Source organism: Mchenga conophoros, linkage group LG10 (assembly GCF_057382185.1).
Source record: "Mchenga conophoros isolate Kocher_MC1m ecotype Shallow Benthic linkage group LG10, M_conophoros_male_GT1.1, whole genome shotgun sequence".
In the NCBI taxonomy this organism is placed as follows: Eukaryota; Metazoa; Chordata; class Actinopteri; order Cichliformes; family Cichlidae; genus Mchenga; species Mchenga conophoros.
In genome coordinates this window covers 22,899,764-22,926,170 of record NC_140535.1, presented here as the reverse complement: position 1 = coordinate 22,926,170, position 26,407 = coordinate 22,899,764, and the positions used below count along the sequence as shown (strand labels likewise).

The following is a 26,407-nucleotide window of genomic DNA, read 5'->3' as shown; positions in this document are numbered from 1 at the left end:
TGTGTTTTGTTTTGTGTTTTTTCATCAAAACTTTAGTCCTGTGAATTGCTCTACTGTAGCGATGGGTATAAAAGAAACCCAGTACAATCAGCAATATCTGTGTGTCCATTAGAGGGAGTGCGGAGTGTCCCGCACAGTACGGAACTGAGTCAACGCATTTTTCTGATTCAAGAAGGGTAGGGTAGGGCGCAAGGCGGCTGGCCCCCGCAAAGAGAGCTACACAAGTCGGCTACTTCCCCAGCTGAAGCGGTCAGCTATCGAAAGCAGTTGATGTCTTCAGATGACATTTAAGACTTCACTGTGTATTTAGTTGGTTTGACGCTAATTCTCCGTTGGTCGTCTGAAAATCACAACCCGACAAAATGTCAGATCCTGTGGTGGCCGACACTCGCCGGTTGAATTCCAAGCCCCAGGACCTGACTGATGCTTACGGTCCCCCCAGCAATTTCCTGGAGATAGACGTTTATGATCCACAAATCGTTGGAGTCGGACGGGGCCGTTACACAACTTACGAAGTTCGCATGAGGGTAGGTATCGAGGCGTAAACCTCAAACACCTTGCAGCATTAGCTTTTGGCGCTAAGCTAACTCTTAATTACAGTACCGATGCTAGCCAGTTAGCCACGGTCACCGTGCCGTTACGTTGTCGCTATTCGTCGTAGAGTAGCTCGAGGTGGGGCGCGAGTAAAAATCGAGCAGCTGGGACTGTCAGCGGCCTAGCTAACATGTAGAAGTTTCTTGAAGGTATGCTAAGGTGCAATTACGGGAATGTAAGCAGTGTCACTAGTTCAAAGTCAGTACCGTAGTTTTTCCTCAGCTTACAGTATTGTTTGTGAGCTAGTCTGCGTTAAGTAAAAGGAAACTAAATAAAACATTAAAACAAAACCAGGAATTTCCAGCAGACTCCGGGAAGCTAACTGCTAGCTATATGTGATAATGCGCTGTAAAGTAAATTAAGACTGATTTAATGTTACATTGTTTGTCTGTCTGGATTTCTAGAGCTAAATACATCAGTGGATAGTATCTGGATATATGAAGGAGTAACCAAACGTTATTCGTACATATTCTTCGACAGTTTCATATTGATATTCAGAGAAAAGCTGAATGAAAAAGGCTAACAGTGTTGGTGTTTTTCTAAAAACCGTAGAGCAAAACGCATAAAAGTGTTTTGTGATTATTGAAATATGAAGAGGTCGAGTTAAATGTTGGGTTTTTTCTATAGTGTTGCAAGGAAGTTTACGGTTCTCTGTAAAGTGGCTTTTATTTGACTGTTGTGAAATTGTGTAAGTCAAATTTAATGTAACAGTCACAAGTTTTAACTAACTTGTTCACTAGAAAGACGGCTAAGCTTAAAAGAATGTGAGACGTGGGAAATCACTAACACAGCTAATTCTAAGGACGTTTCAGGAAGCTGATTCAGTGACACAACACAGACGCACTATAATTGTGTAATTGAATGTTAACGTGCCTGCCTTTCCTGCAAATCATCATTTTGTGGCACTGTGGAGAGTCTGCCTTGCACAATATGAACAACTTACTGTTCTCAGTGCTTGAAAATTGTAATAGACCATGGTAGGGAAGATTGGGTCAGGGGCCTGTGGTTAACTAATAATTACCAAAAAGCCATATCAGTCCAATTAACCCTCACTGGGATCAATAGTGGAAAGCAGAGGGTCGCTGCAGTCATAATCTGTGCTTTTACAAGTGGCTTTAATTGCTTTTCAAATAAACAAAGTATAGATAAATTTTTTTTTTCTGTACAGAACAAACCTTTGCCAGTTATTAGCAGATCTGATTTGTAGCCAGATAAAAGATGAGTTAAAGCTTTTAGTGAAATAGGGGAAGAAAACTGATAATAGTTGGAATTGTAGTGCAGGTCCTTTCCTTACATATCAGTTGCCATCTCATGCAGATGATTGAATTTCAAATTAACCAACATGTTTTGTTTTTTGCCTTCTCTTTGTAGACGAACCTTCCCATTTTCAAATTAAAGGACTCCTGTGTGAGGAGAAGATACAGCGACTTTGAGTGGTTAAAGAATGAGCTGGAAAGAGACAGTAAGGTGAGTGAATAATAATTAACAATGTAAGTGCAGAGATTGCATTGTGTGACTTGACCATATAAAATAAGTAATCTGATTATTATTATTTTCTGAAACAAAAATATGGTGATTAAAATGTTTACATGCGCTTGCACGGCTATTCTACATGAAATTGTTATGAGGGCCCAAATTTGGCAGTGGAAATGTCTACGGTGTTGACTTTGTTTCATGTTGAGTGTGGACTTTTTTCTCCTTCTTTTTTCTTTTTTTTTTTTTTTCTGTTCTTTGTGTCGACCCCTGCCTCCTTCAGATTGTTGTACCACCTCTGCCGGGCAAGGCCCTGAAGAGACAGTTGCCCTTTCGCAGTGATGAGGGTCTTTTTGACGAGTCATTCATTGAGGAGCGAAGATCGGGCCTGGAGCAGTTTATCAACAGGTCAGTTAGTCACAAAATTACATTATAGGCGGGAGTCTTGGGTGGAGGGAGACGCGAGCAAGACTTCATTGTGTTTTTTCTATCGCTGAACTTGTATCAAAGCCATTGCTGTCGTTTCTTTAAGTTTTTCTATCCACTTTAGTGAGCTGTTTGTTGTCAAAATTGTGTAGCCAAACACAAGGCTTAATCTAATCTGTGCCTGGGAAAGGAGAACCAAGCAACAAATCCATGGCTGCTTTTCCACAGCGTTCCTGAAAAGCATTTTAAAATGAGCAGAGAGTGAGTTTACAATGTTTGTTTCTGTGTTTCTGTATAGAATTGCAGGTCACCCCTTGGCCCAGAACGAGCGCTGTCTTCACATGTTTCTTCAAGAGGAAACCATTGACCGTAACTACATTCCTGGAAAAGTACGACACTAGGGTTATTGAGGGATACGGGCAGTTGGGGGTTAAACTGTTGGGGCTGTAGAATGGACTGCCTCTTGCCTTCTCTTCCCTCCTAACTTCTCTTAATCTCTCTCTTTGTCTGTCTCTTTCTTTCACTCTGTGGATATTATTGCAAAGTCATATCGTCTTTATCTTGGAGTTAGAGCATGAACTTTGGCAACACATAGAACATGTTGACGATGTTTCAGACAACTTTGACTCCTCTCTTCCGTGTGCGTTTATTTTATAACTGTATATTAAGAAAAGCACCTGTCAGTAGCATTCATAATATCGTTAATATTTGGCACTAAATAGTAATTTGCAGGAATGGAAACGGTGTACGATACATTCAGACTTTCCACAGATGAGTGTCATATATTCATGATTGTAATATAATGTGAATAAAGTAGAATAACGTCTAAATATGTGTGCTGGAGCTAATGTGTACCATAAGGATGCATGCAGACTGTAAATGAGAATTCTGATCCTGTTTTGTTCTTTGTTTTTGTTTTATTTTTTAGGTATGAATGAAGTAAGTTTGCTTTATTTTATTCTGTCTCTAAGAGCTTTCTGGAATTAAAGGTGGTTGCATGGGCACTAACAAGACCAAAGGCGATAGTTCACAAATACTTCAGTAAAACAAAACTTAATACCACATGTTAACAGAGATCTGACTGCAATCTGTCATTTCACTTTGTAAGTACAGCCAGACGTGGTCTCTGGTGCATTATAAAAACATGTTATTCTCCCCCCCCCCAAAAAAAAAAGGATAATGTGATTGTGGTGTGTTGCAAAGGTGACGGTACTCTGCAAGCCAGTTTTCAAGCGTTTCTTTTCTAACAGTAACCACTAATGTAAATGGGGTTTAATAAGAGTGCTGAAGTTAAAGTGTTTCTTCTAAACTGGCTTGCAGATGTTTCTCATTCCACAAATATCAGGCCAGTGGAAAGACAAACCACCACTAGTATATGAGTTATGTGAACTATTGTTTAATAGGGATTAAATACTGTACATCACCTACAACCTCAGCTCTTTTAAGACATTTCTTGTCAAACTAATTCAGATACACTGTCATTATCAATCACACTAATCCCTGGCTGCATGGCACACTTGCACGCTTTCTTTGCAGTACATTTGTGTTAGCCTCGCTGATCAAACTCTTACAAGACTCTGATCACAGTTATGTTGCTATACCTATTGATTCTGATCTATTTTTTTTTTCTTTTCTTTTTTTGTTAAGATGTTTTTTGTTTTTCTTTTCAGACTTGGATACTGTACATTTGTACAGAAATATCTACGTCTGAAAAACAAATCGGCCAATTGTACCATCATGTAAACCTTGACACAATATGTCCTGCATTTTGTGTACCAATCAAATGTTTACATGTGCAGTTCATTAGACAAAGTTTATGACTAATGAACTAAATCAGTTGAAGTTATTGTCCATACATATGGCAGCAAAAAAAAAAGCTGCTTATTGGTCACATAAGTCTTAAAACGGACAGCATCATGGCATATTTTGCGCCCCCCCCCCCCCCCCCCCCCCAAAAAAAAAAAAAAAAAAAAAAACTACGTTGCATGATGCTTGTTGGTGGTATGTGCTGCACAGAAGCTCAGGAAAGCACTTCGCTTATGGAAACTGCATGAACTCCTCTGTAATGTACCATGTTAAGCTTGTATTAGATTTGCAATCACAACTTCTTTACCTGCCTGACTGATTGAATAAGAGTCACTTATCTTTCAGTCCAGAAAGGTTTTAGAGTAGAAATGGTTCTCCTGATCTCCCGATGCAAGTAAAGAGTAGAAGTTTGCACGTCCAGGGTAATTCCTTATTATTGCCTTATATATCTATACTACTATTAAATGACAGACACCCCAGTGTTGCACTTCTCTTCAGTGTTTTGTTTTTTGTTTTTACTGTTTGGCTGTAAAGCTCAAGCAACTCTAAAAACTGCATGGTACAGATTAAACGGGTCTGTCTTGTAAGTGAGACGTTGAGTCTCAATGGGACTACCTGTGTAAATAAACGTTTAAAATGTAATGATGAATGAAAGTAATGATGATCTGAGAAAAGCTTAGTTGGTGAAAAATGATGCAAAAGAACAGGAGCTGTCATACTGTATGGACCCAGCCTCATCTGGTCATCATGTGATGCTTTCTGCAGATAATCACATTAGTCAGCGTGCATCGTTAGGCTCTATTTAAAAGAGTGTCAGTCAAAGAACACTGTCGATTGCACGTTGGTGTGTCATTTCTCATGTTTTTTTTTTTTAATCTCTCCCTTTCTCTCTCACTGCAAAGACGGTACAGTCTGCTGCACCTGCCCCGTGTACATTTATTTCTACATCACGTCATAAAGCTGATGTCAGACCTCATAAGTGTCAACGATGTAGAGAAAACACAGCTTTCTGTTCCTGGAATGAAACTTAAGAGATCCAATGTATAAATTGTTTGATGTTGTATCTTCATTCAGTCATTCCACTTACTGTATGTACACTATTTTTGATCTAATAATCAGTGAGGAAAACCATATATCTTTTTAGCCATTTTTTGTTTGTTTGTTTTTGTTTACAATGATTGTTTTTGGAATGTCTTTTTTTTTTTCTTTTTTTTTTTTTTTTTCCATTCGATTACTTTAAAAAGAAAGTAATTTCTTGCTCTTGTTTTCTTTTGCTAGCTGAGATGTGATTTTGATGATGACCTCCCAAAGTCAAGCAACATGTAGCATCATAAAAATGATGGCGACTCCAGTCACTCCAGTCGCTGTTTTCTCCCCTGAGTTTGATATTTCTGGACATGCTCTTACACAGGATTGTTTCACAAATACTTGTTGAGTTGGGCAAATAACCATGTCTAAGCACTGTGATAAGAGATTTGTTATATGAACAGACATTCATTGTTTAAAGGCAGTAACAACATCTGGTTTATTGAGCTATAAAATGAGGCTTGATTTTCTTTTTTCTTTTCTTTTCACCTGTATTCTTCTTTCTCTCAGCATTATCGTGAAGTGTATTAATACGTTGCCATCATTGCAGGAACTTCATTGTTAATTCTGTCCACTAATTAAATTTCCTGCTGCCTGCTGTGTGCTGTCTCTTTTGACTTTTACAGCAGAGAAATGGGAGCAAAAGTCAGGGGGAAAAAAAGTCAGGTCAGTGAGCAAGAGTAAGTCAGAGGAGATTAAATGATTGTAGGCTGGCAGGTCTTAAGTTATTCTTTATATCTTTAGATTTGTTCTTGTCATTTTTTTAAAAGTGGACTTGAGGATTAGTTGTTCAGGATTTCTGAAAGACCAGGATATTGGTTGCATTTACGGGGAATAGTTTCTTTTTGTGGGGATAGGTTAATTGGATAATCCAAATTGCCACTAGGTGTGAATGTGCGAGTGAATGTGAGTGTGAATGGTTGTCTGTCCCTGTGTGTTAGCCCTGCGACAAACTGGCGACCTGTCCAGGGTGTACCCTGCCTCTCGCCCTATGACAGCTGGGATAGGCTCCAGCGCCCCCCGCGACCCTGAAAAGGATAAGCGGAAGCGAATGGATGGATGGATGGAGTTTCTTTTTGTTTTTGAACTACTTAACACTGAGCTATGATTAATTCAAGCATAAAAAGGCACCTAACCCAATGAGCTAGTGTTGTTTACACATGAAAGCCAATTTGTTACCAGCAACCTGGCACAAAAAAAACATTTGTTCCCAATTTTTTGTTAAGTATGAAAACAAACTGACAATCATGAAATTGCACTTTTGCATCAAGGTGATTCACAAACAGCTATTAGCTGAAAACTTGGCATATATTATGGCATGCAGTGTGTCCTTAAAAAATGAGGAGAAAAAACGGTGGCAGTTTAAAAAAAAAACTACAAGCAGAAATGAATAATTTGTGAAAGTAATTTCCATAAGAAATCCAGCAAAGACCTGACATAGGACCTGAGAGATACATCTGACGCTTCAGTTGCTCGATCTACTGTTCGCTGCGGCCTCGTCATGTCTTAGTGAAAGGGTGGCCGTCAAGAGGCCATTCTTAAGAAAAGGAAATGGGGAGAAAAGGCAGGTAATTTGTTATGCCATATTATACAAAAGATTTCTGGTTTTAAAGGAGATGATCAATATGACGTCCTCTGTACATATTGTCAGGAAAAGGTACAACAGTGACTGCAGCCATCTGTAAAACACGGTAAAAGCTATGGTTCAAGGTGATTTTGATCCACCATGCAATACCATCTGGAAAGTTTCAGGTTTGCATCCACTTTGTTTTTCCCCATGTCAGTGATCCCAGACACACTGCTAATGTTGTAAAAGCATAGATAGAAAACCACAAAAAAGCAGGTTCAGAGCCCAGATATCCTCCTTATCGAAGTATTGTGGGATCATCTTGACAGAGAATGCTACAAAAGGGAGAAACATCCAAGGAAGAACTTTAAATGCCTTTAAGAAGCCCGAAGACTACCAAACTTGTCCAGAAGGCCGCATAAAGAAGTTAGAACGAAGCTTGGCTAAGAGAGTTCAGGCTGTGTTGAAGAATAAAGTGGTCACACCAAGTATTGACTTTTAAGCTTGATAGAACTCCTGTTTTCCTAGTAAAATATAAAGAAATTAAGGGTGGCTCAAAAGACTTTTGCAAGTGGTAATTCTCTGGATGAAAGTATCTTCTTGATGTCAGAGGAGAATGGGCAGACTGCTTCGAGCTGATAGGAATGCAAAAGTAATGCAAATGGGAAAATGACAACTCTTTACAACCAAGATATACAGATGAGCATGTCTGAATGCACAAGATATCAAAAAGTAAACAGATGGACTACAGCCACGCTGGGTGTTACTTCTGTCAGCTAAGAACAGGAAACTGAGCCTACAGTTTTCACCAAAATTAGACAAGAGAAGATTGCCTAAGTCTTGATTTCTGCTGCATTCTGATGGTAGGATAACCATTTGGCGTAAACAAAAAAATGGCCTTAAACAACACGAAAGCATGGATCCATCCTGCCTTGTATCAGCAGTTAAGTTTGTACCTAATGAAGTGGCCAAGGAGTGTATAACGTTTAGTTGTAGTCAGTTTACACTGCAGGTTTGGAGAAAACTGGAACTCAAACTGCCAGACTACTTTCAGCAAAGGTTTGTCAGGGTGTTTGTAATTCTCATTAGCATAAGCAACAGTGACCTAAAAGCTTGTTTTTATCTGTGACACACATGACCACACAAAGCTGCCACAATGTTGATACAAACAAACAAAATTTAAGCAGAGAAAAAACAGCATGTAAGTGTGTATGCATGTATGCATACAAGTCGTTTTAGGTTTTACCTAAGACGGTTTTTAAAGTCCTCTAATCGTTTTCTTGCTGAGGTTGGTCTTCAGGAAATGCCGGGATTAAACGGCGTAGGGAAATTCTCGCCACAGGTGGATTAACGTTGTCCCAGAATCTTGTGAGCTGCAGGTGATCCAAAGTAGGCATGACTGTAATTAGACACAACTGTTTCCACATGAATAAAAATAAGTCCAGTAGGGTCATAGAGAGCACAGCCTGTGTGCTACACAAGGCTGGTAAAAGAACACTGCCAGTGTTTGATTAACAGTGCAGAGTTTTGCGTTCTTAAATTAGTTTTTAGAGGGTCTGCTATTTGTAAATTATACAAAATCCCTCTTTAAGTGTGACACGCGTGCTGTTCTATACCTGTTACACTAATTGTAACATTACAGCACTCACTCACCAAAAGATTCACAATAGATGTTAAAATTGTTCCAAAATTAGAATCTTTTAGTGAACTAAAGAATGTGCCTGAACAATGACATGCATGCAGCGGCCATGACCTTCCTCATCTGTGAGCACAGTGACCTATAGAAGACGTGAGCTTTGAAGTGTTGGCCTTGTCCTGAGTAATGATAGTGTGCAGACAGGATGGGCACGCAGGGCCAAAGCAGAGATTAGGTGGTGTTTGGTTAGTCGTTTTAACTGTGGAGCCCAGTTTGTAGCCATGACGCTTGTTGTATTTGCTGAGACACCCAGTTGGGTTAGCCTGATAAAGTGGAAGTAAATTGAAAGAGCAACTCAAAGCACAATGGCTGGGTAAGGACAATAGGTGAGACGAGTGGCTACTATAGTGCCATCGGACAGCGAGAGCAATGGGTGCACAGGAAGAAACTGCAAGAGGTAGCTCTGTACATAGACTCTTTCCTGTTGTGTCCAGTATAACAAAAACAAACATTTACAGCAACAGGAGCCCCAAAGACACCTTTTCAGTTCATTTGGTTTGTGGCGGTGGTGCTATAAATGTCAACAGAAAATCATAACATAACCAAAAGTTTAAAACCTTACAGGTGGGCCCTTTTTTATTGCTAGTCCTTTATATCAAAGTTGTAGAGGAGCAATGCCAAAATGCTGCACTGACTAGATTCCTGAACATTTGACATTAACATTATATGTCCAAGTCAGAGATCAGGAAATATTTAAATAAAGACCCATTCCTGGAATATCTTTCCCATTATATACAGCTGTAGTCAAAAGTTTACGTACACTTGTATGAAGTATGAATGTCATGGTAATTTGGGGCTCCATTTATTTTTTTGAATTGTTCTTTTTCCAGAGTGGAACGATTGTACAGTGGATCTATGAATGACTTTACAAAACAATAATTGAGGACACAAGTTTGAATTTATTTTGGATTTTCTCTGATTCACTTCAGATCAAATGTATACATACAGGCTCAGATATGTACATACACCTCTTCTAATGTTTGTTTAAATGTCCCTTAGCAAGTTGCACCTCGACCAGATGTTTTTGGGAGCCATCAACAAGCTTCTGACATAATTCCGGCTCGATGTTTGACAGGTTTTCTTTGCAACATTGGTTAATTTTAAGTTCATTTAAATCGGCTGTTTTTTTGGCACTGACTCGGCTTTTAAGCCACAGGGTGGAGGCTGAGGCTTTTGGGAAGGCCATTACAGAAGCTTAATATTAGCCTGTTTTATACATTCAAAAAAAACTGTCCTGTTGGAACATCCAGTTGTGTCTAAGTTTCAAGCATCTAGCTGTTGATATGACATTAAGGAAAGAATTTGGAGGTTGTCCTCCTTCTTCATTATTCCATCCACTTTGCGCAGTGTACCAGTACCTCTGGCAGCAACACAGGCACATGATGCTACCACCAACGTTCTTCACAGTTTGTACAGTGTTCTTAGGTTTGAAAGCCTTACCTTTACTCCTCCAAACATACTTCTTTTCATTGTGAACAGCTCAATCTTTGTCTCATTTGACCATAAAACTTTTCTCCAGAGGACATTTGGCTTGTTCATGCGGTCAGACAGAAATTTCACTTGAAGTTGAAAATTCTAATTTTGGAATGAGTCTTCTTATTGGTCGGCACCCTCTCAGCCCCTGGTGTTACAAAATTCACTTCACTGTGAACAGTGATGCTGCTGTTCCAACAGTTTCCAGATAATGGCAGGCTTGAGCCTTGGTGGTTCTTGGGTTGTTTCTGAACATCCTAATCGATTTCCTCTCATCTGAGGGTGACTGTTTGGGTTTTCTTCCAGATCTTAACAAAGTGGTGACACATCCAAATATCTCACACTTAGATTTGTTTGAACTGATGATCCTTGAGTTGTTTAGAATCCACTGACAAAGTCTTTCCTCACCAATGAGAACAGGCTTTGCCATCGTCAAGTTAAAAGACAAAGTTCCTATTTTTAAAATTTGTATATTGTACAATCATTCCACTGTGAAAAAAGAACAATTAACAAGAAAACAAAACAAATTAAAAAAAAAATACTTAAAAGCCCCAAGTTACCATGACATTCATGTCCAAGAAGAGGGTTAGGATGTAAACACGTGTCACAGCAGTGGAAATATTTTGCTTATGTGCCATTCCTAAGATCAGCATTATACTGTAAAGTCCGCCTGATGCAATACTGAGCTATCTTCTATGCTTTTTCAAAGCTACCACTGAGAAATTTTGTTCACTCTGCGAGGCATTTCTTTAATTCTGATGCCACTCGGTCTTCACGTTGCATCAGACGTCACAGATGATGCCACACAGACCAGCACTCATCCATGCAGCTACACACTGTAAACTGCAGTGCACACACACACACACACACACTGCAAAGAGGCAGCGAACATTATCTGAATTTCATCAGGCCACATGTGAGATGACATTTTTTATTATTATTATTGCATAATTAAACCTAAATAAGTGTGTATCATAAGAGCAGCTCGAGCTAAAATTACTTTATTTGACACCATTGACCTTCAAGAATGCGCAGGTCACCAAGTGCACATACACATGAAAGAAATTGTTTATATTTCCCCCCTTTTTCTTTTAATCTGTGAAACAAAGCAGCAGCGGATATAGTGCACGGTCGGAGTCACAGCCTATACATAGCTTTCCACGAGGGGCGTCCAAATATGGGCATCGCTACTACAGCATGCGCTCATATACAGTCTCTCTGTTTATCCCGATATTTGGTCTGTAAAGCACTTGTAGGCGACATAAAGTATATAAAAGTATACAATATACATTAATATGTAAAGATTACTTCACTACTGTGTTTTCAGAAAGTACAGACATCTAACTTCCATTCATGAGTGGAAAGCTCCACCTTGTGATGACGTCACTGTACACATCCTCTCGCGACTGGTAAAAACCGCACTAACGAGCGGGTTGTTTCGTCATCTGCTCCGACACCAGCGCTCCTATCTGTCGTCTTTCTTCCTCTCTCCACTCACTTTAAAACCACCAGAAGACATTAAAGGTAACGACGTCGGCTTTTGTTTAACACAACAGAAACGCGTTTTTAATCTAAGATGTACTGTAGTGACATTTTTCTATCTAAAATCGAGCTTGTACTTACGATATAGTAAACTGATGCAATCCTCCTCGTGTGTTGTCGGATGTAATTGGCGCAATGTTGAACAAGACCAGGACGACACTGTTCTTGAGCAGCTTTATTATGTTTTAAAGTCAAATATTTCAATGTGTTTTTTCTCTAACCGAGCGTGAAAAACGTGTCTCGGTTATTCACTGTACTTTCCGCTTTAATTTGTCATTTGAGCGGGGAGTCAGCTGTCTGCCCGAAACGTTACCCGGAAAACCGAGCAGAAACAAGAAACTTAATGTAAGGCGACCATTGTGGAAAATGTGTTTAATTGGTTTCCATCTTCTTTTCAGCACACTCGGACGCTTATCCGTGTTATTAATCGTGGTTTTCATTCATTGTTTTGGTCGTGGTGGGCTAGCACGCCCTGCTACTAGCGTGCTACAGAGACGTGGAATGACCGTAAATGGTGCTTTTAAAGACCCCCGTAGCGCCGAATTTTTGAGAATCGCATGCATTATTCTCAAATAACACTAATCTTTAAAAATAATAATAACAACTTGGCTAGTTCACGTGCATATTTAAACTGAGCGCACCCAACCAGAGCCACTGCAAGAACTCGATTTGTAAGATTTTTTTTGTAAAGCCTAATCTCTGAATACCAATGCAACATTTACTTTTATGTGCAAACGTTATCCAGAAGATTGTTAAATCCAAGCCTGAGCCCTAACGCCGCACTTAAAAAGATCACCAACGTTAAAACCACCGCCATTTCCCGCTTTCTTGCGTCAGGTATGAAATGTATTAAAGCCAATTGCTGCACTTCCTATATTGTTGAAAGCAACACTGGCACCACACGAGAGCTTCCCAGCCACGTAGATAGGTCAGTGGTGTTTCGGTCGCTTGACAGATGGGGTATTTTATCCATATGGACAGCTGAACAACGTCGGCACTGCTCGTGGGTAAAACAATTTTAAACTCGTGATTTTATTTATTTATTTTCTGGTAACCTCGTGCGCGAGTGGCAATGTCACCTCGGGAAGGTGTGCCATTTGTGTTGCATCAGCCAGTTGAAAGCCAAGCTTTAGCTGGAGTAACTAATGATCAACTGCATTAATTGTATTGGAGACAAGGGTGTAGACACGGATAAGAGTGTGTGTCGAGAGTATTCACACCTGCTTGACTGCGTTATTGTGGTTTCAAGGGGTCAGGTTGTATAACCTTGTACCAGAATGCCACGTTACTTTAGGGGCAAAAAAAAAATCAGGAGACCGCGGAAATTCGGTTTTGAAAAAACACAATAAAGTCGCCATTTTTTAGTATAATAATATAATAACAACACATAGCAACTCATAACAACACATTATTTTTTTTATCCTGCTGCTAAACTAATTTCCCCTTGTGGGACAATAAAGAAATTGAGCTGTAAGATTTGTGTTACTATTCAATTCAATGTTGTTTTTTCAGAGGTATCCGTCCAGTTTCTGTGGGACGCTTCCTTCTGTTTGTTTTGTTCACGCCATTTGCATCAAACTAAATATTACTAATATCTCTCAGAGTCAACAAAACCCATCAGAGCTGTGATTTACAGCAGGGTGTACTCGATAAACTGCAGCAGTGTGAAGCTGTAATAGTCAGAGTGAATGATTTCTCTCATTATTGGTTGTTTGAATGAAATGCTCATAAATTGAAGTGAAGCACAAATTTTGTGTGCACGTGTGTGTCATTGCAGGAAGGGTGTGTGCTAGTCCACATCAAAGGGTCTTCGTGTGACATGTTCTGGGAACATTTTGATTATGGTTAAATAAAAACATTCAATAACAGGGGAAGGGGGGTGCAAATGCTGCCAAACTCAAGAAAGATTGCACGTCTGTCGTGCTACAATGCGGCACATTTCGGCGTGAGTGTGTGACAAATTGGTAGTTTTGTCCTGCTCTTGTCATATCTGATGATGTTAATGGTGTTGGCAGTGGTCGTGGGAAAGCGGGCAGGCTCTCGGTTTGTCACATTCCATTTCACAGCGAGTCCGGTTTTTGGCAAGAGGGGTGGTCTCCCCGCCAGGTGATCTGTGGGGTTGTTCAGTTCAGTCTCCATGGTTTCTTTCTTCACTCGGCCTTTTTGTTAACCCGCTGTGCACCTCATATCATCCTTATTGTCCCTGAGTCTAAATGTACTGTTCCTGTCTTCAAACAGCCGGGAAATAAAAACACTGTGTCGTGTTTGAGAGGATGTAGAGCAAGCCGCGATGCAGTGTACACTCCAAATAGATCCGGCCCCACTTTGCAGGGAGCTGAACTTGGTGTTTGTTCAACTGCTGCACTCCACAGATTAACTGAAGTTGATATTTAAGGAGTGATGTGGATTATTTTGGCAATATTTTGCTATATAAATCCAGCAGTGGATTTCACAAACTAGTGAGCAGCATAGAGTGAAGACACAGCTTGACTCGGTATCACTATCAGCAGCAGTGGTTATTTGTCAACAGTGGCAGTCAAAACAAAGCCATGTGTTGCTCATGAGGATAGAATAAGGAGCAGCAACAGGTTGTAATGAGGTTAGCAGGTTTGTTACTACTTCAAATAATCCTCTTAGTCCTTGGAAGCACTTGCGCCAATGCTAAGTCAAGTAACAGGACTATTATCCCTGAAGCCTGTTGTAACCGGACCATTGTTGGCCAGAGCTGCTGCTGGTCATAGTCCCCCAGCATAAAGAGCCTTTTAGTTTGGTCCTCAAAAAACAACAACCGTGCTCAAGCTTAGTTTTAAAAAAGCGATAACAAACACAGAAGTGATCTTGGCAACAAGATTCACGCATCATCTTTGGCTTTCCAGGGAAATGCTTGTGTTTTCACTTTAATAGCAGGAGCATGGGGGGGGGAAGGGAGGAAAAAAACCCCTGCTGGTTATAACGTTAGTCTTTCATACAGGCGTGTGTGGGCTAGTGGAACATGCAGAGGGTACATTTGTGAGCCACACCTCCACACAACCTGCCCCATTTGCACAAACGGGCACCCTCGTGAAAACCACAAGGGAAAGATTAGCAACAAGCTGACGTGACAGAGGTGGCATCCGGGGCTATGGTGGCTTGCTTTAATAAGACCACCCTTAATTATGCTCAAACAGTAAGAGCGCATGTGTATGTGTGTCCTAAAAAGAAAAAAAATCATTCCCTTTTGCACGGTTGCCATTGTCCCCACCGAAGGGTCCCGTGTAGCGTTGGGTGAACCCCCGAGGAGATCTAAGGCCGGTCGGGCACAGTAGTTTGGTAATAAATGTTTATTGACAGGACACCGAGCACCTTAGATCTCAGTTCCTGGTGTGCGAGTGGAAAATGTTGCTGGAATGTCACACCAAGTGGGGAGCGGGAGCATTTCCACCATGTACCAGTTTCCCATCAGTCTTCAGAGAGGAGAGTGTTTATTATGGCAGTCATCAGGTGCTCTCTGTGTTGTTTTTATTTCATTGTTTGACAGTGTTTTGAGTTTTTTCTCCCAACACTTAACTGTACCAGACAGGATATTCTCTTTTGAAATAGTAAGCCTAGAAATGCTTTGATAGTCCGTTTCTGTTGTTTTTGCAGTATTAATAGAATATTGTCATTGTGCTGAAACATCGTGGGAGCTGGGGAAAAGGAAAAAGACTAAAATTGGATCATAATGCCGCCACAGCTGAATGTACATTGCTTTCATTTTTATGAAATTGTACACCTGAAATAAGTTCTCAAGGCAGAAAGATAAAGAAGCACAAGCCTCAAAAGTCCACTGTACATGCCGTAGTTCTCGATTCTCTTTTTTTTCTCGAGTCATATTTTTGATTTTTTTCTTTTGAGCATCTGCAGTTTTTCAGAAGCTTCCCATTGATGTCTGGGTTTTGTTTTCTTTTTTTCTTTTCTTTTAGTTTCTAGTGGTCACGTTCTAAGCATGGATTCAATTTCACTCTGAGAACTTCACCCTAAGCAGTAGAGATTTTAATACATTCATGATGTGAGCAGGGGACCTTTTTCCTATTTTTATAAATGTATTTTATCCCTGAAGCTCATTGGACAGACGGTGGAGGACAAAAACACTTAAACAGCACTGCTCAAAATGGTACTGTGTGGCCCTCCGTCTTCAGTTTTTTACACACTTAATAGGCATTAAAGGGCGTTTTTGATGTGGCCGTCCTCGCTGTGCCGCTGATTCAGTCCGATCTTTGCCGCTGGGTTAGGATTTCACATCTCCTCCTCCTCTTTACAGACTGATCTGTGAAGTAACTGAAAGGCCTGACATGGGAAAGAATCGGGTGTCGTTGCAGTAATAGCCTCAGACGCGTAGCTTTTAACGCTGCTCCGCCCTCAAAATCCTGACTTCAGCCCTTCTCTTGGAGAACCTGCAGATCAGTTGCACACCAAGAAAGAATGTTTCATTGATTGTTCTTTATTATTTATTCTTGATTATTGTTTGTCAAATCTTATAGTTTAAAGGTGCGGCCTGTGGGCCCAGTGTTGGACTTAAATTTGTCAAACCCTGCCCTAATGAGTTGTGTGAGCTTTTAATCACCAAGAAGCTCAATGTTTTTGTATTTTCTGTTCTTTTGGATAAGTAGATATGCCTCATGATGCAATATCCTTCACCTTGGTCCAGTATATTATTTTGTTGAAATGTTAATGATTAACCATACAAGTATAGTATTTTGTTGATAAGATAAAAGTTTACAGCGTTCTTATTGCTCTGAGCATGTTTTTGCCTCGTGGACCTGCATGTGCGTACAAGACTGTTTACTGTAAATAACAGAGAGTGAGTACATCTAACATGTAAAGTTTAATATTTCTCTGTAATCTCAGTGACGCTGCAGAAACCAGGTCCAAGGGGAAAAAAAAGGGTGTAAAAACAACACGACGACATGATGCATTGAGCCATTTTAGACGAGACAAATGTGTGATTGCTACTTCCTGCAAGTCACACTCTGTCGTTCTGTCGCACACCCTTCTCGATTTGCAAATCTCTGGTCTCCGTGTAGCTTTTCTGTGGACATCTGACAGCTTTAACCCCACAAAGTGACACTTTACTTCTGAAAAGCTTGCATGAGTTAGCAGCACGACAGTGAGTCCTGGCTGCTGGCGATCAGTTTTATTTTGTTTTTAATCTCAGCAAGAGCTGCAAGACTGACATTTAGCATTTTGTTAGTGCTGCGTAAAGCCAAAACCAGTCTAACCAGTTTTTAAGCACATGGATTTCTCTCTTCTGCTTTCCATTTGGAGTAAAAGACATCTTATTTAGATAATCAAATTACTACTACTACTGCTGCTACTACTAATACAACTACTTTTACAAAGCAAGACTTCAGACTCAAACGGCAGTATGAGAACTTTGAATAATCTAAATAAGACTGAAGGTGGTCAAGCAACATTTTGTGGGAGTGTTCAGGGTGTTGCTTGTACACACAGTGTATGTACCGACCAAAAGGTTGTTGAACTGCAGGCCTCGACCATCACTCACTTTTTTGACATGTACACGTGTCAGTAACCCCAGATTTTTAGTTACATTCACTCAGTTATTGACGTCATTCCTGCTTCTGCCAATAAAAACGTGTCCAGTCCCCCTCAGACAAACAGAAAAACAGTGTCTGTTTAGGTTACATGTTGCATAAAGTGTCCTTGGCGTGTTATGAAGCTGCTTTTGTGTGTCAAAGAAACTAGTGTAATGGTTATCTTTCACCCTGTGAGATCTTGGCAAACCAACCCACAACTGGCACAAAATGTGTTGCTGCTGTCCTTCGGGGTGGTTCATTGTGTTATTTTTCTCAATCAGATCACTGATAATGCATGTAACAGTGAAAACAGTGTATTACATTCTGATTAGTGAAACGGCACTGTCACGAGGTTGTGTTGGAACCTATGTAGTTGTAGTCCTCCGTTTGACCAACCCCCATCACCACTGCACACACTTTCCCAGGCGTTTCCCCGTCTAGCTCTAGCTGCTAGTTGACTGGTATTTTCTCGCAGTAAGGGAGTGGTGAGGAATAAGGTTAGGTGTTGTATCAAAAGAATTTATTATTTTTTGGGGTGTGCACCATGGAAGGTTTATTTGTCCAGGCAAACTTGAGATTTGATTAAAGCCTAACAGTATAACGCTCGGATTTCTTTTGTCTTCATGGTTCCTTTGCGTCCCACTGTGTCTCGTGATGTGTAACTGTGCTTTAAAAGGTGGTAGTATTCCAGTGCAGTTTGCAACATCTCCGGGGCTACCTCGGTTCACTTGAAACACACCTAAAAACCTGCCGAGACATTGCATATGATACAATTTATTTTTGTAGCCCAGCTGGGAGCGATTGTGTTGCAAGATTTGATATATTCTCCGCCAGTTTGAACACTTTCCTGGAAAAAAAACAAAACAACTTTGCTACTTGGAAAAAGCGAGGTTTTCATAATCCCTCTGCACCATGCCAAGCACAAGAAGCTGTAAGAAGCGTAAGCTCTGGCTCGTACTGAATAGCGCCCTGTTTTGAGCTCTTGTTTTCTTGTGTTTCCTCACAGGTAATCTGCTGCTGCTAAATTCTGTGACCACAGCCTTTGCTACTTCCTGATCTCTGTGTTGAAGCGACTGTGGCCTGGCTGATACGAACACAAAGGGAGCAATACTTGACGAGTAACTTACCCATCCATCTGTCCAAACTTCTCCCGTACCTGCCGGTCACACGTGTTCTGTTTAAGCTGTGTCAATCACACACACACGCACTCACACTAGAAGGATTTAAAACGCATAGCCTGCTTCTGCGCCCACACACAGTCACAGCAAACATGGCCAGCCATCTGTCCACCTTTGGCAAAATCCTGCTGCGTCGCAGGAAACTAGACTTGTCAAGTGTAGAGACCCAGTTCGCCCGCTGCTTGTCCACCCTGGACCTCATTGCCTTGGGAGTGGGCTCCACGCTGGGTGCTGGTGTCTACGTCCTCGCCGGTGAGGTCGCGCGAGAGAAGGCGGGACCCGCCATCGTGCTCTGCTTCCTCATCGCCGCTCTGTCCTCCATGCTGGCCGGCCTGTGCTACGCCGAATTTGGCGCCCGTGTCCCTAAGACGGGCTCCGCATACCTGTACAGCTACGTGACAGTCGGAGAAATCTGGGCCTTCATAACAGGATGGAATCTCATCTTGTCTTATGTCATAGGTGAGCCTCAGTTTCACTAGACTGAGATGTGCCGTAGAAATCCACACATTAGGAGTCATATCTTGTCACCATATTCTTAAATAATCTCTGGTATTTTTTTTTTCCTTCTTTTAGGTACAGCCAGTGTGGCCCGGGCTTGGAGTTCAACCTTTGACAACCTGGTGGAACAAAAGATCTCGGGCTTCTTTAAAGCCTCCATGGCAATGACGGTGCCAGGCAAGGTGCTGGCAGAGTACCCGGACCTGTTCGCCCTCATCCTGGTGCTGCTGCTCACTGGTGAGTCTGCTTATTCTTAGTGCTATGAGGGGATAACTTGCTCAATTATAAGGACATTTTTGGGATATAAAAAAACTTGAGCAGTCCAATAACGGGCTATCCGCCTTCATTTTAACTGCTTTAAACTCATGAAGCTGTTTGAGCATCAGACCCTTACTGTTAGTAGCATTTTAATGCATACAAGTGTGTTTGTTCTTCCAAAGATGACCCACTGAAACCTCCAATATCGAGTACTTTTCTCATTTAAAATTAGGAAGTAGCCGATTGCGATCATTGCATCCAAATCATTGCACAACAGACAACAGTTTTCACACTAACATCACAGCTAGTGTGGCCTGCCAGTAGCAGTGTTAGAATGAATTGGTGTCGCTGACTGATGGTTTGTTGGAAGTGAAGTATGAAAATGTCCACCCACGTAGCAGGATGTGTTGTTGAAGCTTCTCTCTCTTGTCTCCGTCTACTTCCTGCCCTCAGGACTTCTGGCCTTTGGTGTGAGTGAGTCGGCTCTCGTGAACAAAATCTTCACTGGGATCAATCTGGTGGTTTTGGGGTTCGTTATTATCTCCGGGTTCGTTAAAGGGGACACTAATAACTGGCACCTCACAGAGAACGACTACAGGGAATTCATAAACAGCACCAATGGCAGCAGGGAGCTGAAGTGAGTGTTTGATGGCTGATTTACTTCTCTGATCCAATCCTCTTTTATTGTTTAACTTCATGTTTCTCCTCATCTGCCTCCCAGGTTGAAGGAGCAATACGGCACTGGTGGGTTTGCCCCATTTGGACTTAGCGGAGTTTTGTCCGGTGCAGCCACGTGCTTCTATGCCTTTGTGGGCTTTGACTGCATTGCCACAACAAGTAAGTAGTTTTGATGGTTATGAAGAGTGTTGCGTTACATAAAACTTTTCCTTTGTAAGGCCAGGAACTCTGGTGTGTGGGGAAAACCCCGCCCTTGGATAGTACACGCTAACATAATCAGCTTTTGTCAAGACGTTCAAGGGTTATTTAGGCGCGCCAGTGGGATCCCGCTCATCTTTCTCTTGCTTTGTGTTCCCTCAGGCGAAGAGGCAAAGAACCCCATGCGCTCCATACCTATTGGCATCGTGGCCTCGCTGCTCATCTGCTTTTTCGCCTACTTCGGCGTGTCTGCCGCTCTCACCATGATGATGCCGTACTACCAGCTGAACACTCAGAGTCCTCTGCCCGAGGCCTTCAGCTTTGTCGGCTGGGGTCCTGCTCGATACATCGTGGCTGTCGGTTCTCTCTGTGCTCTGTCCACCAGGTGAGGAAGGCATAACCCAAAAGATCTAACATGTTTATGTTCACATGACTGTAAAATGTTAATGCAAACTTCCAATCCTCCCCCAGCCTCTTGGGCTCCATGTTCCCTATGCCCCGTGTTATTTACGCCATGGCAGAGGACGGGCTGCTGTTCCGATTTCTGTCTAAGATGAGCGCTCGCACAAAGACCCCTGTCCTGGCTACCATTGTTTCTGGTATTATTGCAGGTAAGATAAAGATACAACTTTCAGAGACATTTATGTTTGGGCATATTTCTCTTCATGTTTTGGACACGCAGATTTGTTTGTTTTGTTTCTTTGTTTGCTGTATCAATGTACAGATACTGCTGGTATCAATCTCCTGTTACCAGTAGTATCTGTTGCTAGTTTTCCAAGTTCACAGAGCTTCCTGCTGCCTCAGCTCTGTCTAGCAGCCTATCTCACAGGCTGACATGTCAAGATCAATACTAGTTTTGCAAATACTGATATTTTTGGTGCTTGCAGCTGTCTAAGATCTGGTCTTACTTCTCCTTCCAGCTCTGATGGCCTTTCTGTTCGACCTGGCAGCTCTGGTGGACCTCATGTCCATTGGAACCCTTTTGGCGTACTCTTTAGTGGCCATCTGCGTCCTCATTCTCAGGTAAGCACCTTTATTCTCCACCATCAAATTCACACAGAGGCTTGTGAAGTGGTAATCATGTGTTAAATACTCTGTAGCAGCTGATGCACTAATGCCATTGGCAAGCACCCATAAGTTTAAAAGCACAGTTATATCATAATCCGTGTCGATCCAAAGAACAAGGGTGAAGGCAAGGAAGCTTTACTGGCTCTCACTTGGCTGTGGGCTCATTTTCATAGTAGCAATAAACAGGAAGCAATATATTTAAAGTAACAGAAGCAGTTGTGTGTGACGTCTATGTTAAGTCTCTCATTCATGTTTCTAGGTATCAGCCAGGTACCCTAAATTCACCCAGCCAGCTGGAGAAGCTTATGGAGGAATCGGAGAAGATGCCTGTGAGTGGAGGGGAGAGTGGCGATGAATATGACATGGAGATGGATCAGAGGCCACTAAAAGAGACATTCAGCTTCAAGCTGCTCTTCTGCCCAAGTGGAAAGATCCCCACAGTCCTGTCTGGGAACATTGTCTACGCTACAACTGCTGTCATCTGTAAGTGTGTGAGCGAGAAGGCTAAAACAATAAAGTGTGATGAAATATATGCTTTCCTTTGGAGTTTTAGGGTGGTTTCACACCTGCTGTGTTCAGTCCATTAATGTGATCCAAACCTACTACCTAACAGAACGCCCCATAGCCACATATGCTTTGTATTCTCAATGCGGGAAGGTGCTACAGATATCTAAAAGTCTGTGCGGTCTAGCAGCTAGCTGTGAAATGAACATAAAGTTCTCCATGTTGTCTCATAGTCCGGAGCACGGACGCAATGAGCTGTCTGAACACTCACGTGGTTTGTAGTGATGCATTTTGGTTCGCTTGGAGTTTGCTGAGAATTCCTCTGTGTGAAAACAAACTAAATCGCATGGGAAAGCTACAAGCTTACAAACTCATCTGATTTAGATCAGAATAAACTAGGTGAAGTAACCGGTGTAAGTAACTTCATCTTCTGCTCTCCCTGCAGCGATTTTGATGACTGTCCTGTGCGTCATCCTGGCCAACTGTTTGCCGGAGCTGCTCGCTGGATATTTGGGTGTGGTGGTGCCGTGCGTTATTTTAGTTGTGCTCTGTGCCGTCTGCGTGATCATCATCTGGAGGCAGCCGGAGAGCAAAGAGGCGCTCACCTTCAAGGTAACTTTCCATTTTTTTGAAGCACAGGACGTTGTTGTTTCTGAGACTGACTGGACACCTTGGGCACATGTTGTTACGATGTTATCTGAGAAAGTGTCTTAAGTTTGGCCTCTGTCTCTTTAAGGTTCCTCTTCTTCCCTGGTTGCCCCTGTTCAGTGTTTTCGTCAACATCTACCTCATGATGCAGCTGGACTTGGGTACATGGTGCCGCTTCACCGTCTGGATGGCTTTGGGTACGTTCGAGCGCTACACATCCTGTCCTTCCTTCTGTTGCCTCACATTAATGTGCCCGTTTTATAACTTCCATCCGCCTCTTCTTCTTCTTCCCCCTTCAGGTTTTGCCATTTACTTCTTCTATGGCATTACAAACAGCAACGAAAGCGGCAACAAGCCACTCCCACGCAAATACGAGCTCCCCGTGGAGAACAATGCCCCAATTTACAAGGGTGCCCCCAACAGTGACGTGGAAGCAGGCAGCAGCCCTTGATGCAGACTGGCACAGACCTGGGGGAGCGTTGCAGAACTTCCACACTCATGTTTGGCCATGTGGTTACCGCCAAATGTTGCAGTGTAGGCGGCTTGGAACGCTGCCCTGGGTTTGAAGGAGGAGAGGCAAGAAAATGCGACACACATCTTACCTCTGATTTTTAGAGGCTGATTTAACTTGATGGTTAGACTTCTCACTACGTGCCCGTTCTAACCCATTTCTCCTTAGCCATAGCCCTCTGGAGACATTTCGCTGCCTATGAGAAAATGCTTCGAATGGACCCAACAAACATCTATGAGTTCATGTTTTCAGTTATCAGAAGCTGTAAACTGGAAGAATGTTACACTTCTCATGTTTGCTTCCTTTTCCGTTACTCCAACCCTCCCATCCGGCCACAAAGAACCACAGTGTAAATCACTATGACTTAAGCCAGTCAGTTTACAACTGTCAGCTACACTTCACGTTTTCTTTTCCTTTTTTTTTCCCTTTTTAGAAAGAAAAAATAAGCAGAAGGTGCAGACGCATCTGTCCGTTAACCATCTTTCTGTAGAGTTCACCTTCCCTGCTTGTTTGCATCGGTGCATTTAGGTCAGCAGCACGCGACGGATGCCATCTTACTCACTGTGCAGCTTTAAGGAGTTTGTAAAGACACTACCGCCCTTGTTTGCTCCAACCCCAACTCCCAGAGACCCACCTTACAGCATGTGTACACGAAATCATTGTGGAATCGGTTAAATGCGCCCGTTTTATGTTATTTTAGAAATTTTGGGGGGGGCGGTTGCATGTAGACTGCATTTTTGCACATTTTGAGGCCTTTGATTTGAACCTGGTAAATACAGGTTGTAAACAAAGAAAGTAAAGTCAAGATAACAAAGGAAAGCAGGAGTTGTGAGATTTTTGTTTTGTCTTTCCTTCTGTTTTCTGGTATTTAGAGGAGGATACCCCATCATCTATCTGTTTGGTTACAAATGTCTATTTTCCCACCCAAGAGCTTTTTCCAATGCCATGGAAAGCTCTCTATGAATTTTAAATGATCCGCGTAGACTTCCTGACAGAACTGCACCTGTGTGCCTCTTACCTTCGTCGTCCGATCCTGCGATGGACGGATACTGCGAGTATTTTGGTGTCTGGGAGCTGGGGTTGTTTTCTGATAAAGGACCCATATCCAATCACTACTATAACACATTTTTTTTATTTTTTATTTTGTCACCTTTCTTTTGCTTTCTACTTCCTTGTGAAAAATAAGTATTCTTGTTTCCTTTTTTTCACAAAGGTTCTTGTTTAGTTTCAATTGAAACTTGTTCTTGGCAGCTTTGTCTGTTGAGTACTCATCACATTTATTATTTTAAACTTTAATTTTACTGCATTTTTTTTCTTCCTTGGTATAAAATGTTAATATTTAAATGTTTCTAGTATTGTTTGCTTTCTCTTTTTTTTTTCCCTTTTCATATAAACTTTAATCAGTCAGTCTGCTTTTTAGATGTTAACGTATTTTAATCATTACATGTACAGTTTAGAGTGCCGTTCCCTGGGGGCTTTGTTTTATTTTGTTTGGTTGGGTTTTTTTGTTTGTCTTTGTTGAAAAAATGTCGTCAATCGTCACATGATTTTAATTGTACTTGCCGACCAAATGATCTAGTTTTTGGGACCCGCGCGTTTTCCAGAAGCAAGGAGTGACCCCTTAAAGCTGGTCTATAAATTATTTTTCAAACCTATCTTTGCCCATGTCAATAGTCAGTAACTTATTGTCAAAAGTATTTGTTTGTTGTTGTTTTTTTTGGGGGGGGGGGGTCCTAGTAAAGTGCTTTACTGTAGAGTGTACAGTATTTGTTTAAAACTGTATCTTTATTTGTATAATGCTGTAAATTATATGAATTGTTTCTCTAAAATATGACCAATTATAATTTGATACGGTGAGGGTTTGGAATGACACTTGAAGGCATTTTACGAACATTTGATGCTTGTGCTGCTGGAAGCCACATGGAGGGGAAAAAAATCCCTACTTTCTTCAGATAAAATGGTCCCAGCGGACGCTTTCCCATAAGACATGACAGAACTTGAAAATTAGTGGAGAGGGGAGTAGATTTGGATTTTTAGATGTTATTGAAGTATAAACTGGTGCCTGGAAAAATAAAAACCCATCTGTCAGCCTGTGGAAGGCGCTGCGGCTGCTAAGAGAGTCAGTACTTTCAGTGTAAACCCCGCTCTACATTTTAATGCTGCTTGCCGGAAATTCATTACCGGGAGTATTTTGTGACGCGGCCGTGCCTCGTGTCACTCTGTTCTTTACAGCCAGCTCCTGTGCCTTTCACAAAAGGAAAAACAATCATCCCCTCTCTCACTGCTGGATCATTAACAGCAGCAAAATATTTCTTTTATATCCTGTACATATCGCTGCCATGTATAAATGTAGCTGTATTTTCAGTGTTTGTTTGTTTTCTTTTTTTAAAAAAATAAAAGTGATTGATGATCACACCTGATTTAACGTCTCTGTCTTGTGCACTTCTTGGTTTTCGTAGAAAGATGTCCGTGTGAGTTGGCTGTGTTGGAGGCAACTGAAGCACATTTTTGTTTTTTTCCATGAGTCATCGGTGACTCACGTAACTATGTCAACAATGCAGTCTTTATGAGTTATGCCAGGTGCCAACCCTTTTTAGGCAGTTTGACCAGCTTGGTAACTTTAGCCAATTAAATTCTTACTCTGTTAAATTCTCACTTTCGGCTCAAAAAGTTTAGACGGTTCGGTAAGAATTACCTCGTTGCATCATTAGATAATCACTGCAACCAAAAGAATTGACAATAAGACATTAACTGGACACTTTATTAGATACACCTCACTAGTATCAGGTTAGATCCCCTTTTACCTTCAGCACTGTCATAAGTATTCATGACATGGATTCAGCAGGTGGTGAGCACTGTTGTCTCACAGAAAGAAGGTCCTGGATTCAAATCCACCACCTCTCTGGGGTGTTTCTGTGAGGAGCTTCCTTGTTCTCACCGCACTTCAAAGACAATTTGCATTACCAAAACCAATTTGAGATGGTCTGAGCTTTGCTACGTGGTGCTTTGTAACCATCAGACGCCAATAAATACTTACGCAGTATTGTTGCCTTGCAAACATCAGAGAAAACTGAAATATTAGGTATGATAATTCTGACAAGAAAAGCGAGGAATAAATAAAATGTAGAATAAATTCAAACTAGTTAGATACATCTAAAAATGAACACCAGGAAAAGATGCTTATAAAGGACAACAGTGAAATGAGACAGAAAAGGCTCATAAAAATATGTCTTTAAGAAGGATTTGTAAGAATGATGTATGACAGTGAGCTCATCACCTCAATAGTGAGATTGGGTTGGCTGTAGGTCAGGAAGTGGGCTCTGTATATGTGATACCCCGCTACTCCCGTCTGCATTTCAAAGTATGAACTCTAATCCATCTGTGTGAGTGTGTGTGTACGACGTGCTTGGGTATAGAAATGGGTGAACGAGGCTTGTAGTAAAAACTGGATAAGCTTTGAGTGCTCAGAGTAAAGAAGCAGTCCATGTACCTAAGAATGGTCACCCTTGGTTCTCAGTTAAGACTGTGGGATGGCCAGCAGAGCCTCAGCTGAGCTTATGACTCGAAATACACTTTAAGAGTCAACTATAAAATATTTAATTAAATTCTAAAATTAACATTAACAGATAACCAATGAAGAGAAGCTAAAAT

The 26,407-nt window shown here is 41.4% G+C and overlaps 2 protein-coding genes across 3 annotated transcripts; both read left to right on the top strand.

Annotated features, from left to right (window-relative positions):
- Window positions 1–182: 182 nt before the first annotated feature.
- On the top strand, window positions 183–5,985 carry LOC146565974 (sorting nexin-12). 2 transcript variants are annotated; one of them, XM_085289462.1, is made up of 5 exons: window positions 183–527; window positions 1,966–2,061; window positions 2,351–2,475; window positions 2,792–2,882; window positions 3,422–5,985. In XM_085289462.1, the coding sequence occupies exons 1-5, from the start codon at window positions 363–365 to the stop codon at window positions 3,425–3,427; spliced, it is 483 nt and encodes a 160-aa protein (XP_085145588.1). In that variant the 5' UTR covers window positions 183–362; the 3' UTR covers window positions 3,428–5,985. The 2 variants fall into 2 exon arrangements, with proteins under 2 accessions (XP_085145588.1, XP_085145587.1); XM_085289461.1 differs by lacking the exon at window positions 3,422–5,985 and having other exon boundaries at window positions 184–527; window positions 2,792–3,394.
- A 5,529-nt stretch (window positions 5,986–11,514) lies between these two features.
- slc7a3a (solute carrier family 7 member 3a) lies at window positions 11,515–25,179 on the top strand. The gene is made up of 12 exons (XM_085289458.1): window positions 11,515–11,645; window positions 18,222–18,852; window positions 18,967–19,128; window positions 19,603–19,786; window positions 19,871–19,986; window positions 20,188–20,410; window positions 20,497–20,636; window positions 20,946–21,048; window positions 21,353–21,576; window positions 22,043–22,209; window positions 22,334–22,442; window positions 22,545–25,179. The coding sequence occupies exons 2-12, from the start codon at window positions 18,486–18,488 to the stop codon at window positions 22,694–22,696; spliced, it is 1,947 nt and encodes a 648-aa protein (XP_085145584.1). The 5' UTR covers window positions 11,515–11,645; window positions 18,222–18,485; the 3' UTR covers window positions 22,697–25,179.
- Window positions 25,180–26,407: the final 1,228 nt, after the last annotated feature.

What these genes read in the sequence shown, in the direction of transcription:
- LOC146565974 (XM_085289461.1), top strand. Translation starts at nt 363, where the DNA reads ATGTCAGATCCTGTGGTGGCCGACACTCGCCGGTTGAATTCCAAGCCC. An exon ending in CTTACGAAGTTCGCATGAGG is followed by an intron (nt 528 to 1,965) that starts GTAGGTATCGAG and finishes TTCTCTTTGTAG; the next exon opens with ACGAACCTTCCCATTTTCAA. An exon ending in CTGGAGCAGTTTATCAACAG is followed by an intron (nt 2,476 to 2,791) that starts GTCAGTTAGTCA and finishes GTTTCTGTATAG; the next exon opens with AATTGCAGGTCACCCCTTGG.
- slc7a3a (XM_085289458.1), top strand. Translation starts at nt 18,486, where the DNA reads ATGGCCAGCCATCTGTCCACCTTTGGCAAAATCCTGCTGCGTCGCAGG. An exon ending in CATCTTGTCTTATGTCATAG is followed by an intron (nt 18,853 to 18,966) that starts GTGAGCCTCAGT and finishes TCCTTCTTTTAG; the next exon opens with GTACAGCCAGTGTGGCCCGG. An exon ending in TGTTTCTGGTATTATTGCAG is followed by an intron (nt 20,637 to 20,945) that starts GTAAGATAAAGA and finishes TTCTCCTTCCAG; the next exon opens with CTCTGATGGCCTTTCTGTTC.